The sequence below is a fragment of the Peromyscus californicus genome, unplaced genomic scaffold, assembly GCF_007827085.1.
Source record: "Peromyscus californicus insignis strain IS unplaced genomic scaffold, ASM782708v3 Scaffold_6__1_contigs__length_162567912, whole genome shotgun sequence".
Lineage (NCBI taxonomy): Eukaryota > Metazoa > Chordata > Mammalia > Rodentia > Cricetidae > Peromyscus > Peromyscus californicus.
The window spans coordinates 722,724-735,487 of record NW_026294584.1 but is presented as its reverse complement, the minus strand read 5'-3'; the positions used below and the strand labels follow the sequence as shown (position 1 = coordinate 735,487).

Sequence of the window (12,764 nt, the reverse complement as noted above, 5' to 3'; positions counted from 1 at the left end):
AAACAAAACAAATAACAAAAACAAACCCAGAAGCTCTAGCCCAATCAATGACCCTCTAAACCAGTGGTTCTCTCTCAAACCTGTGATTCTCAATCCCTTTGAGGTTGCACATCAGATATTTACATTATGATTCAAAACAGCAGCAAATTTACAGTTACAAAGTATCAATGAAATAATTTTATGGGGGGGGGTCACCACAATATGAGGAATTGAATTAAAGAGTTTCAGCATTAGGAAAGTTGAAAATCACTGCTCTAAACTATAAGTCAGCAAATAGATCCATATACATTAATGATATTCACAAGAGTTTTTTTTTTTTTTTTTTTGGATTTTTCGAGACAGGGTTTCTCTGTGTAGCTTTGCGCCTTTCCTGGAACTCACTTGGTAGTCCAGGCTGGCCTCGAACTCATAGAGATCCTCCTGGCTCTGCCTCCCGAGTGCTGGGATTAAAGGCGTGCGCCACCACCGCCCGGCCACAAGAGATTTTTAAGTAGTTCTGAAACCCTCTGAGAATATCTGCTTCATTGCTTCTGTTGGAGTTACTATCACAAAATTATTGACTTACTAATTTTTATAATATCTGGATTTACCATATCATCATGATAGCTAATAATATAAATATTTTAGTGAAAAAGTTATAAATGTTTCTGTTCTGTTGAAGAACTTGTACATTACAGGTCGAAAAGATGTAGTTTTACTTCCCAATCTTATAAAAAATAGGAACTAAAATCTAAAGTTAATGGCGAATACAGGGACAGACCCAAATCTGCTCAAAGTATTGACACATGTAGACCATGATGGCTTCTTAGCACTTTAGTTAATAGTAAAAGGAGCTGTGTGTGTGTGTGTGTGTGTGTGTGTGTGTGTGTGTGTGTGTGTGTGTGTTATTTTCTCTAAAGAATCTTCTCTCTCCCTCTCAGGAAAAGCTCTACAAGTTTAACAATCAATGAACAGCTGCCCTGCCCTAAAAAGAAAGGCTCACATGGACAAGTGGGCACTCAGAGTGTGGTACTGATTATCGGCCTACCTGCTTGCCTACTGTTTGGGAGAATTAACTTATCAGCTACCAGGAATCATCTGGAGGCAAATGCTGAGATAACACCAGCAGGGTTTTGTACTTCCCAGTATCCCAGAATAAAATTATTTGTTTTAAAGGTTTGGGTTTGTTTGTTGAGACAATGTCTCCTGTAACCCTGGCTGGTCTAAAGCTTGCTATTAGTAAAGCTGACTGTGCACTCTTGAGCCTTCTGCCTCAGCCTCAGAGTGCAGCAATTGCAGCCATGAACTACCATGTTGGGTTTTGAATTTTTAGGAAAAATACAAAGAAAGACCTGTTCCAGTAGGAGTTTTCTTCCTCCAAAAGATCATGATAGAGGAGGTGCAGGCACTGGATGTCGTTTTTAGGCTTTAACTGAGACTTAAGGCCTTGACATAAGGTTTCTGGAGTTTCAGAAGGTCAAATATGACGGTAAATGTTGGATCTGCTCCAAGTAAGATATAAAGAAAATAACAAAAGATCTGAAAGAAGCCAGAAGACCTTAGCCATAACATGCACTAATAATCACGAGTCATGCAAGGGGCTGTAACAAAAAAAGTGCTAGAATATTTTTCCACCCACCATTGCAAAGAAACAACTACAATTACATTTAAAAAGCCAATAATATTTTATATAGATAATCAAAATAAAGGTTGGGGGAACAAGATAAGAGGATAGTCATGAGAGAATGAAAACAATCTAACTACATTACATACATCTACAAAAATATGATAAAATCTCTTTTTACATAATTAATAAACACTAACTTTAAAAAACCAATACTTAACTTCACTGCAAATGAAGCCAGTATTTTTTTACATTTCTAAGATGCTAATACATCCAAAAGAATCTAAAAAATAAGTAAAATAAATCAAATCTTTAGCCAACCAGACCAAGAGAGGTGCATATTTAAAAACTTTACAATGACCCTGAACACCTTATACAAAGGGGGCACAGCAGCAATTAAAAGTTTACAGGCACCTGAAATAACCCTATTTTTAAAAAGAGAAAACAAAAAAAAAAAGTGTTATAATTCAGAGATCACAAAGTAAAGGATACGTATCCCATTCATGCCTGAAATCTTGAAGTCATCAATTAGCTGGACTACCATGTCTTTGTTTGGGTCACTTGGGTCACTTTCTCGAACCTATATAAAGTAAAACAAATAAAAGAACAAAAGAGTTGGTATTTTTTATTTTCATTTTTGGTTTTCCCAAATGAAATGCTGGTTATCAACCCAAGCTACCCTGTATCTCCTCAATCCTCTTGTCTCAGCTTCCCGAGTGCTGGAATTACAAGTGTGCACCACCATGTCCAACCACTACAGAAGTTTAAAATGGAAGTTGGGGCTGGAGAGATTGGCTCCACAGCTAAGAATGTATATTGCTCTTCCAGAAGACCTGAGTTCATTTCCCAGCACCCATGTCTCCCACCTGGGCAGTGTCTAACTACAGCTCCATTAGGAGCCAACATCTCTGATTCCATGGGCGAGCATATGCACACACTGTTAAATAAATTTTAGATAGTAATAATAATAAATGGAGGGTTTTTTTCAACAGGTTTTTTTTTCAAATAAAAGACTTAGATTTGAACTTATAAAAAATTCTACTTTAATTTAGTATCACCCAGAAAAATCTCCAGCCAACCAGAGTAGGAGAGGTACATACTTAGTAACTTTGAATGATCCTACAGACCTTACACAAAGGGGGCACAGCAACAATTAAAAAGTCTACAGGCACCTGAAACAACACTATTTTTTAAAAAGTGAAAGCAAAAAATGTGTTATAATACAGAGATCACAGAGTAAAGCACTAGTCACTTACTTTTTTTATATTATTCATATTTATTGATTACTTACACATTTGAGCAATTTAATTTCATCCAAGGCTGTCTCTGTATAATGCTGGGCACTTTTTACAACTTTCATTGCAACAAATCTTTTCCCTCTTTAGAAGAAGAAAAAAAAAGCACAGTTATTTACATTATCAGCAAAAGAAGTGATTGTTATAGTGAGATGTAGCCTATTAGTAGACAATAAATTTAAACTTTCAATAACTGTTTTTTTAAAATAGTATTTCAGATGCCAAGCATGATGACACAAACCTTTAATCACAGTACTCAGAGGCAGAAGCAAGTGGATCTCTGAGTTTAAGGCCAGCTTGGTCTACAGAGAGTTCTAAGATAGCCAAAGATAACACTGAGAAACCCTGTCTCGAAAAACATACATACATACATACATACATACATACATACATACATACACACATACACACACACAGATAGTCAGGCAGTATTTTGGGGACCATCCAGATGGCTCAGCAGGTAAAGGCATTTGCAGGCAAGTATGGCAAACTGAATTTGATCCCCAGGACCTATGTGAAGGTGGAAGGAAAGAATGACTCTACAAAGTTGTCTTCATGCTGTGGCAAATGTACTGTTACACACCCATACATACATCATGCACACATATATACAGTTAATAACTTTTTACTTAAAAATAGCATTTTTTTAATTTGGATGAGACAAATAGAGGGTGCATAGGTTAAAACAATAACTCTTATGTTTTGTTGTTTTAACTATAATTAACATAGAGTAGACAAGAAAATGGTCAGTTAACACAGACACTCACATTTGTTTCAATTCCTGTATGTGCAAGTACACAAACACAATTACACATGAATACATGTGCTGAGCAACAATGACGTTTCCTGTTATGGAATGTGGCTTTTAAATAATATCACAAAATACTGAATTGAAAGGTCTACACATTTTCAATTTGTATTTCTTTTTCTGATATGAACAGAAAAGTACATAGCTCTGATGAAAAGCCATCCCAAAAAAAAACCAAGATCACAAACAAAGCTAAATTAGCATTTTAAAAAATATAAGCAAAGGAATGTAAAACTAGGGGGAAGGGTACTAGTCTAGTTGGCTGCAGGGCCCTCTGCTACAGCACCCAACCTGCTACAACAGGGTAGGATGATCCTTGATACATCATCTTTAGACATAACTCAAGAGCACATAATGACAAGGAACACTTACTGCATATCCCAGCACAGCCAGACAGTAGAAAAGTGCCCCCATCCTAGCTTCCTAATGACATGGTATCGACCATTGAAGAGGTCTCCAATTTTCACTGGATGATAGCCACCTGAAAGAGAAAAAAGAAAATTGAACATCTCACGAAAACAGCAATGCATCTCATTAACAATTAGATTAAAATGCTTAAAATGTATGTTTCAAGATTACTCTTTTTTGGGGGGGGTGGCATTGACAGGGTTTCTCTGGGTAGCCCTGTGTGTCCTGAACTCACTCTATAGACTAGGCTGACCTCAAACTCATAGAGACCTGCCTGCCTCTGCCTCCTGAGTGCTGGGATTAAAGATGAGGGCCACTACTGCCCAGATAAGATTACCCTTTTACAAGTAGAAAAATATCCTATGAATCCTCATTAGATTTTTTGTTTGCTTATTTTAATAAAATATGAAAAGGCAACAAACTGTGTAGAACTCTTGACAATTAGACAGTTTAAGTCAAGAAGTGCACACACAGGTATATCAGCTTGACACTGCAATACTACTGCTCTTAATAAGTTCAAATTTTCCTATGCATATGGAAAGCAGCTGAGATAGACTTTCAACTCTACATACTTCTACATACTTGGTTTATGTATAAGGAATTGTGTAATATACATCTTAATTTACTTCCCAACTAGCCCTGTTTCTCTCAATACCCTTCCCCCAACCTCCAACTCTGCCACAACACATTAAAAATGAAGAGAAACAGTAGGTACCCTGTGTAAGGTACTGTCAAGGGAGGGGAGGATGCCTCATTGGCATCTGGTGCAAACAACAACAATAAGAGCACTTTGCCTTCTGCCTGCCTTCCTTCCTTCCTTCCTTCCTTCCTTCCTTCCTTCCTTCCTTCCTTCCTTCCTTCCTTCCTTCTTTCCTTATTTTCTTGAGACAGGGTATGTAGCACTATTGGCTCAGAACTCTGTAGACCAGGCTGGCCTCAAACTCAGAGATCTACTGCCTCTGCCTTCCAAGTGCTGGGATTAAGCAAGTACAACCATGTCCAGCTTTACCTTACATCTTAAGTAAACTAGGCTAAAGAGCAGTATTATGGTATCATTTTTATGAGATATAAAAATTGGTGTAGGAGGATACGAGGTTAGCCATGGAAAAACCTGGATATAAACTCATTATCCGGGCCTTAGTACAGAGGAAAAATGAGTGGTTAAATTTAAAGTTCTATGCTACTTAAGTGCATATTATTGCTAACGCTTACATCTCTAGATTTAAAAATAATTGTACTGACAAAGCAACTCTACCATTAGTATATGTTCTAGATTCACGTTCACTCACATAGCCAGAATGTGTAAGTGTGAGCAAAACTGGAGGGAGACCATCTCCACTGTAATCTCACACATGTACCACAGCTCTTGTTCTCTATGGGCCCTGAGTCTAGACTCTTGGAAGCACACTGACAGTTAAAATATCTCTAAAAAATATATCAACAATACAAGAACAGCACAGAAGTAATTTTTTTTAAATAAAGAGAAAAACTTAATATAAAACAATTCTCATTTTTCGAAACAGGTAACATAATACATATTTCAGATCAATAGTCTGTATAGTCTCCTTGATTTCTTCAGAAATCGGGCTATTTTTGCTGACTGTCTTTTCACTTAATTCCCACAAAGGGAAATCCTGACTGTCAGGGTATCTCCTGAACCTACTACACTGCTGAAAGATAAGAACACCTCACAGTAGGTCCACAATGACACAACTGGCCCCAGGGAATTAAGAGAAGGACACTCCAGTGACTCCACATCTAACTCCCGCCTCTTGCATGTTAGCCAGGCCAGGTCTGTCACACTGTCAGCATGCAAGAAATACTAAGAACAGTTAAAGGCTGTATCTCTCTCTGGAGTTACTTTTGCAGCTTCATCCAAATGGGGAAAAAAAAAGGAATGCAAGATAATGGTTCTATACACAGCCCAGCTCCTGGCATGAGCAGAGTTCTAGAAAGGGTCAAGGACTTAAGGGTTTGAATGACAATCTCTATTTCATTATCATGGTAACTAAGATAAAAATCACACATTTAGATTTTTTGTCTTACTACTACTTAGCCTTTTGACTAGGATCAGATGTAGAAGTTTTTCTTTTCTTCTTAAATAAAAAACAACATTTAGGTTAGGTAGCACGAATCTTAAAAGGTCTTATTAATAAAAACAAACCTGGAGCCAGGTATTGGGGTGAGTGCTGGAAGAGAAGTAGAACAAGCCATAGCTAACCTCACCTCTCCAATTCCTCAGCTGATCCTGTTTTCTCAGACTGGAAGCTTCTGAGTCCTCATCCAGAATGAATCTCAGCTGAACTGTTGCTAGAAGCCTAAAAGCTTAACCAGCTCTAAGTTCCTGGTCCTCATGCCTTATTTATATACCTTTCTGCTTTCTGCCATCACTTCCTGAGATTAAAGGCATGAGTCACCATGCCTGGCTGTTTCCAGTGTGGCCTTGAACTCACAGAGATCCAAATGGATCTCTGCCTCCAGAAGGCTAGGATTAAAAGTGTGAGTGCCACCATTTTCTAGCCTCTATGTCTGTCTAGTGGCTGTTCTGTTCTCTGACCCCAGATAAGTTTATTAGGGTGCACAATATTTTGGGACCACGATATCACCACAAGGTTAAATTATAAATAAAAGGGAACAAGAATGAACTGCTAAGTAATCATTAATTTCATTACTGTGGCTTCTTCTCCTCTCCCTCTATGGCACCTAAGAGACTACAAAAGTTCTAGCTATACTGTGGACAAGACTCCAAAGACAATTCCCTTCCCCCTGCCTAGCAAAAAAAAAGAAAAGAAAAGAAAAGAAACCCACATCTATTTATATAAGCCAATCAAAAGTTCAGAAATCCATGAGTCTGGATCTTCAGCAAATTCTCTTTATCTCCTACCTAAAATAGAATCAGCATTATTTCCTTTTAAACTGATAATAATTTCTCTATTTTCTGATTGTGAGATTTCTTTATGCTGAAAGCTTTCAAAAGACTAAAGAAATATTATAGAATCATCACCAACATACATGTCTTAAAGGAGGGACAGGATCTGGACAGAAGGCTCAGCAGTTAAGAGGACTGGATGCTCTTCTAGAGGACCCAGTCTCAATTCCCAGCACTTACATGGTGGCTCACAACTGCCTGTAACCCTAGTTCTAGAGGTTCTCAAGCTCTCTTATGGTATCCTTGGGCACCAGACATATGTGGTAAAAAGACATACACATAGCAAAACACTCATACATATAAAATAAATAAATCTCTAAAAGAAAAGAAAGGGGAGGTAGACTAACAGGGAAAAAGAAACAGCACAAGATAACAAACAAACTGTGTCAAATTCACCCAACACCAAATCGATGAAATATGAGTCAGAATTTGGTAAAGACATGAAGATTTGAACACATTATGGATCAACCTGACTTGGTGGATACTCACAGAATACATTCAGTAATACTCTCAAGGGCATACAGACTATTTGTCAAAAGAGACAATACACTGGGTAATAAACCACGTTTCAATAAAAACAATAGGATTCCAGTCACATAAATAAGGTCCTCAGACCACATGGTATTAAGTTAGGAACCAACAAGTAGTTTAAAATGCTTTTTAAAATGCCCAAAAAAGCTGGGTGGTGGTGGCGCATGCCTCTGATCCCAGCACTCAGGAGGCAGAAGCAGGCAGATCTCTGTGAGTTTGAGACCAGCCTGGTCTACAGAGTGAGTTCCAGGATAGCCAGGACTGCTTCACAAACACTATCTGGGGGGGGGGGGGAGCCCCCAAAATGCTAAATAAAAACTTCCAAAGTAATACATAATTTAAAGAAAAAATTTGGAAGAAGTCAGGCATTGCTGCTCATGATTACAATGGTAGCACATGGAAAGCATAAACAGAAGGCTCACTCACTGAAAGGTCAAGGCTAGCCTAGTCCACAAAGCCAGTTTCAGGGCAGCCATGGATACATAAAGAGACCATCTCAAAGAAACAACAACAACAAAACACACACACACACACACACACACACACACACACACACACCAGGTGTGGACACTCATGCCTATAATCCCAACAATCAGGAGGCTGAGGCAGGAGGTACTCCAAGAGTTCAAGGCCAGTTTCTGCTACATACTGAATTACAAGCCAGCCTAGTCTTCAGAATGAAACCTGGTATCAAAAAGAAGAAAAAGAAAGAAAAAGAAAAAGAAAGAAAGAAGGAAGGAAGGAAGGGAGGGAGGGAGGGAGGGAGGGAGGGAGGGAGGAAGGAAGGAAGGAAGGAGAAAGAAAGAAGAAAAGAAAGAAAGAGGGAGGGAGGGAGGGAGGGAGGGAGGGAGAGAGGGAGGGAGGAAGGAAGGAAGGAAGGAAGGAAGGAAGGAAGGAAGGAAAGAAAGAAGGAAAGGAAGAAAGAAGGAAGGAAGGAAGGAAAGGAAGGAAGGAAGGAAAGAAGAAAGAAAGAAAGAAAGAAAGAAAGAAAGAAAGAAAGAAAGAAAGAAAGAAAGAAAGAAAGAAAGAAAGAAAGAAAGAAAAAGAAAGAGAGAAAAGGGGCTGGAGAGATGGCTCAGTGGTTAAGAGCACTAAGTGCTCTTCCAGAGGACCCAGGTTCAATCCCCAGCACCGACATGGCAGCTCACAACTGTCTGTAATTCCAATATCTGACACCCTCACACAGGCAAAAAATATCAATATACATAAAATCTTGATTATCATTAGTAAGAGAGTAAGTAAATTAAAGTATGTTCACTCAATATCATCATATAGGAACCACAAAAAAGGAAAACAAATGAACATTATTTTAATGTAGATGTGAAAAAATATTCAAGATATACTAATGAAGTAAAACAAAGCAAATTGTATAAAAGCCTGTAAAAATGATGGGGACAGTATCAATATGTATGTACTAATGTCTATAAATATGTGAGGTAAAACTGACATGTTTCCCTGCTCCTGACGTAAACACAATCTATACCCAGTCCTGCAACAAAAACAATACCATGGAATAAACAGAAAAATAGGAGGGGACGGGGAAGCAAACATTCAAAAAGCTAAAATTAAAACTGTAGGTTATAATATTGTAACACACACATACGAGAGAGAGAGAGAGAGAGAGAGAGAGAGAGAGAGAGAGAGAGAGAGAGACTTACAAAAGAACGAGTGGCACAAAGAAATCATGAAGACATGTTTAAGTGAAATAAGTAGTTCTGTTTGAGATTAAGAAAAAGATAATGTACTGAGCTCTGGCTAAGGAGATCCTTTCCAGTTATATAAGAGTTTGGACTTTGCTTTTTGAGGGGGGAAATTAGCAAAGTTTATTCTTAGAAGATTCCTCCACACCATTCTTCTTAAGACTGGACAAGGAGAAAGCCAACAATTTAAATGTACCTCAAGTAATATCATCTAATAATACTGTTAAAAAAAAAACCTGCAGGACATATTATTTTATCAGTCTGCAAAATTTAAAAGTATGGCATTAAAGGAAAACAGAAAATATAGTGAGCTGTGACATTACAAAACCCGAGAAAACCTATCATGATATCCACAAACATTTAAAAAGTTAATATACTCCACTGGCTCTGTCCTTATAAATTAGGCTAAAAATGAGACAACGCTAAATAAACGATTTGTTGTATATGTCATTGTAATAGTTTGGGAAATGCAATAAATTTTTTCTAAAACATACTCACATAGACATTTATTTTCCTTTTCTCCCTTCTTTCTCTCTCTCCCCTACCTCTTTCCTCTCTCTCACCTCACCCCCACCTCAAAAATATCCCCCTGACTTTACCTCTAAAAATGCTGGGATTGTACCACAAAGTCAGGATTGAAATTTGTTTTTTCTAGAAACACTCTCATAAATGAGTGTCCACAAAGAAAACACAAGTCACATTCTGAGGAAGGCCAATATTTAAATCTTAGTTTGCACTGAAGTCTAGACTCATCATGATTGTTTCTCATTTCCATTGAGACTGACTGCTTTAGACACATTTTTTTAATGAACCCAGGTGGGGATGTTAAGAATTCTAAAAATGCATATTAGTTAACATCAGATAATCAGTGGCTAATTGTAGGTTTTTTAAATCCTTGTCCATATATTTACTTGAGTCTCAATGAAACACAATTAACTTATTCTAAATAAGTGTGGTCTCTACACTTTTCAAGTAGACACCACAGACGAAAACATCACCTAGCATGACAGTTAGCCAAACTGCAGACCAGTCTAAGTGTGTATCCATGCAACAGAGAAACTGATTCTCAGGCAGAGGCTGAAAGCCACCCAAACATGACCATGTAAGGCAAATGCCAACTGCAGGCAAGCAGGTTATTTCTGTTTGACACACACTTCCTTTTCTTCCTGATGTAAATATAACCTGCATATGTGACATTCTGTACCATGTTTGGTCTGGAATGTTGCCCAGTTCTAAAATCTCTTTCTAGTTCAAATAATCTATGTAAGTTCAATAGATCTCAGGTTTCTGCTCTTTTTTTCTTCAACATAGGCATTTACATTACAAGCTTCTTGTATATGTCTACATACAATTAAATGTCTTATTTTGCTGAATGTTTAAGTATGTTAATTCCCTCTAAGTCTCAGATTAAACAAATTAAATGAGAATACCAAATTTCCCTTTTATTTCTTTTCTTTTTTTATCAATTATTTCTTTTTTTTTTTTTTTTTTTTTTTTTTTTTGGTTTTTCGAGACAGGGTTTCTCTGTGTAGCTTTGCGCCTTTCCTGGTACTCGCTTTGGAGACCAGGCTGGCCTCGAACTCACAGAGATCCGCCTGGCTCTGCCTCCCGAGTGCTGGGATTAAAGGCGTGCGCCACCACCGCCCGGCTCAATTATTTCTTAAATATCAGATACAACCATTTCTCTCTCCAGGATTTCTTTGATAGAATAATCTAAAGCACTGTTCTATGAAAAACACTGTTATATAATTTATCCTTGAACAGATAAACATTATCTGCAGAAACCAAATACATGGTAGGAGTGTGTGTGTTGTTTTCATGTTTTATATTACTTTATTGTTCTTTTTACATTACAGAAAAGTCTTCCAACAATCTAATATATGATCATACCATTTTTATACCAAGTATTTTTAATCACTGCACCTAGTTCAATATTTATTAGTCCTTGGTGATTTTCATACTTTAACATCTTTACAGGTTTTTTTAGATTTATTATTCTATATTATTTATATGAGTGTCTTATCTGCATATATGTGTGCCATGCACATGCCTGGAGCTCATGGAGGCTAGAAGAGGGCATCAGATTCCCTGGAAATGGAGTTATATACAGTTGTCAGCAGCCAGGTATGGTGATATTTTGTTTGTGCTGAAATATTATTTTATTTGTATGTTAATAAATAAAGTTGCCTGGGGATCAGAGCTAAGTGCAAGTCATTTAGCAGAAGTCTGGCCGTGGTGGCACACGCCCTTAATCCGATCACATGGCAGGCACAGTCTCTATGTGTTCGAGGACACAGCCAATCGGGACCCGAACCTTTAATTCAGTACGAATCATAGATACCTGGAAGTCTGTATAGACAGGCAGTGATGAGGAAGTCATGTGGTTGGGTTTAGAACCAATGAGAAGGCAGAACAGAAAGGCAATAAAAAGACAGGACACAGGAATAAGGTCTCTCGGGAAGGACAGCAGCGAGTGGTAAGATAAGATGGTCTTAGCTCTTGGCTGCTGCTCTGATCTCTGGGTTTTAACTCTTTACTTGGCTCTGCATTTCTTATTTAATAAGACCGTTTAGAATTACATCTACAGCCAGGTGGGTGCTGGGAACTGAACCCAATACTCTACAATATCAACCAGTGCTCTTAAGCACTGAGCTATCACTTCAGCCCCATCTTTTCTGTTCTTTACCTTCTCTTGCTTGCATGGTGAGAAACAGTGGAATAGCAGCATTATATGACATCATTAATTTTACATAATTAAATAACCTCACATAATTAAGTAATTAATCACCAATTGATTAATTAAGAATGTCCACTTTTAAATATCAACTTGGGACACTGGTGAGCTCAAAGATTTCAGGCTCACTTCTTAGTTCTTAATTATGTTCTAGATAAATAAAAGAATATCAAATTATGAACTGGGGAAACATAAGCAATTTTAGAATAAAAAAAGTCTTAGTTAGATGAAAATCCAGTTCAGAAACCAGAATCCACATGAGAAATACTGGGGATTTTCTTTTTTAACAAGTAAAAATATTCTTTTAATAACAAAAACTTTTAGAATAAAATAGTAAAGCATCTTCCTGGCTGTTTCAAACTAAGAATGATATTACACACATTCCAGATTTCAAAACCGAATTAAAAATTAAATCCTTTCACTCACTCTAGATCTATAATTATTTCCAAGCTACTTTTGTTTACAAGGTAGAAGAGAATATCATAGCACATAGCAACTGACTGACACTGGTATGTGAGGGTTAGTTTTTATTGTCAATGTGGCATAACCTAAAGTCACCTGAGAAGAGAGAACATCAACTGTAGAGTTGCCTTGACCAGACTGGCCTATTGGCATGATTATGGAACATTTTCTTCACTGTTGTTTGGTATGGGAGAGTCCAACCCACTGTGGATAACGCCAGTACTCAATATGTGGGTTATATAAAAAAGCTGAATGAGCAGAAGCCAGAGAGAGCAAGCTAGTAAGTAGCATTCC

General features: G+C 37.5%; 1 protein-coding gene across 10 annotated transcripts in view; it reads right to left on the bottom strand.

Annotated features, from left to right (window-relative positions):
• The window catches only part of Srpk2 (SRSF protein kinase 2), a 210,470-nt gene that overhangs the window by 53,140 nt on the left and 144,566 nt on the right, over positions 1-12,764 (bottom strand). For all 10 annotated transcript variants that reach the window (XM_052721808.1, XM_052721814.1, XM_052721809.1 and 7 more), the window contains 3 exons: positions 4,079-4,187; positions 2,895-2,982; positions 2,096-2,183 (listed from right to left, as the gene is read on the bottom strand). In XM_052721808.1, coding sequence (XP_052577768.1) covers positions 2,096-2,183; positions 2,895-2,982; positions 4,079-4,187 — 285 coding nt within the window. The remainder of the gene's footprint in view (positions 1-2,095; positions 2,184-2,894; positions 2,983-4,078; positions 4,188-12,764) is intronic.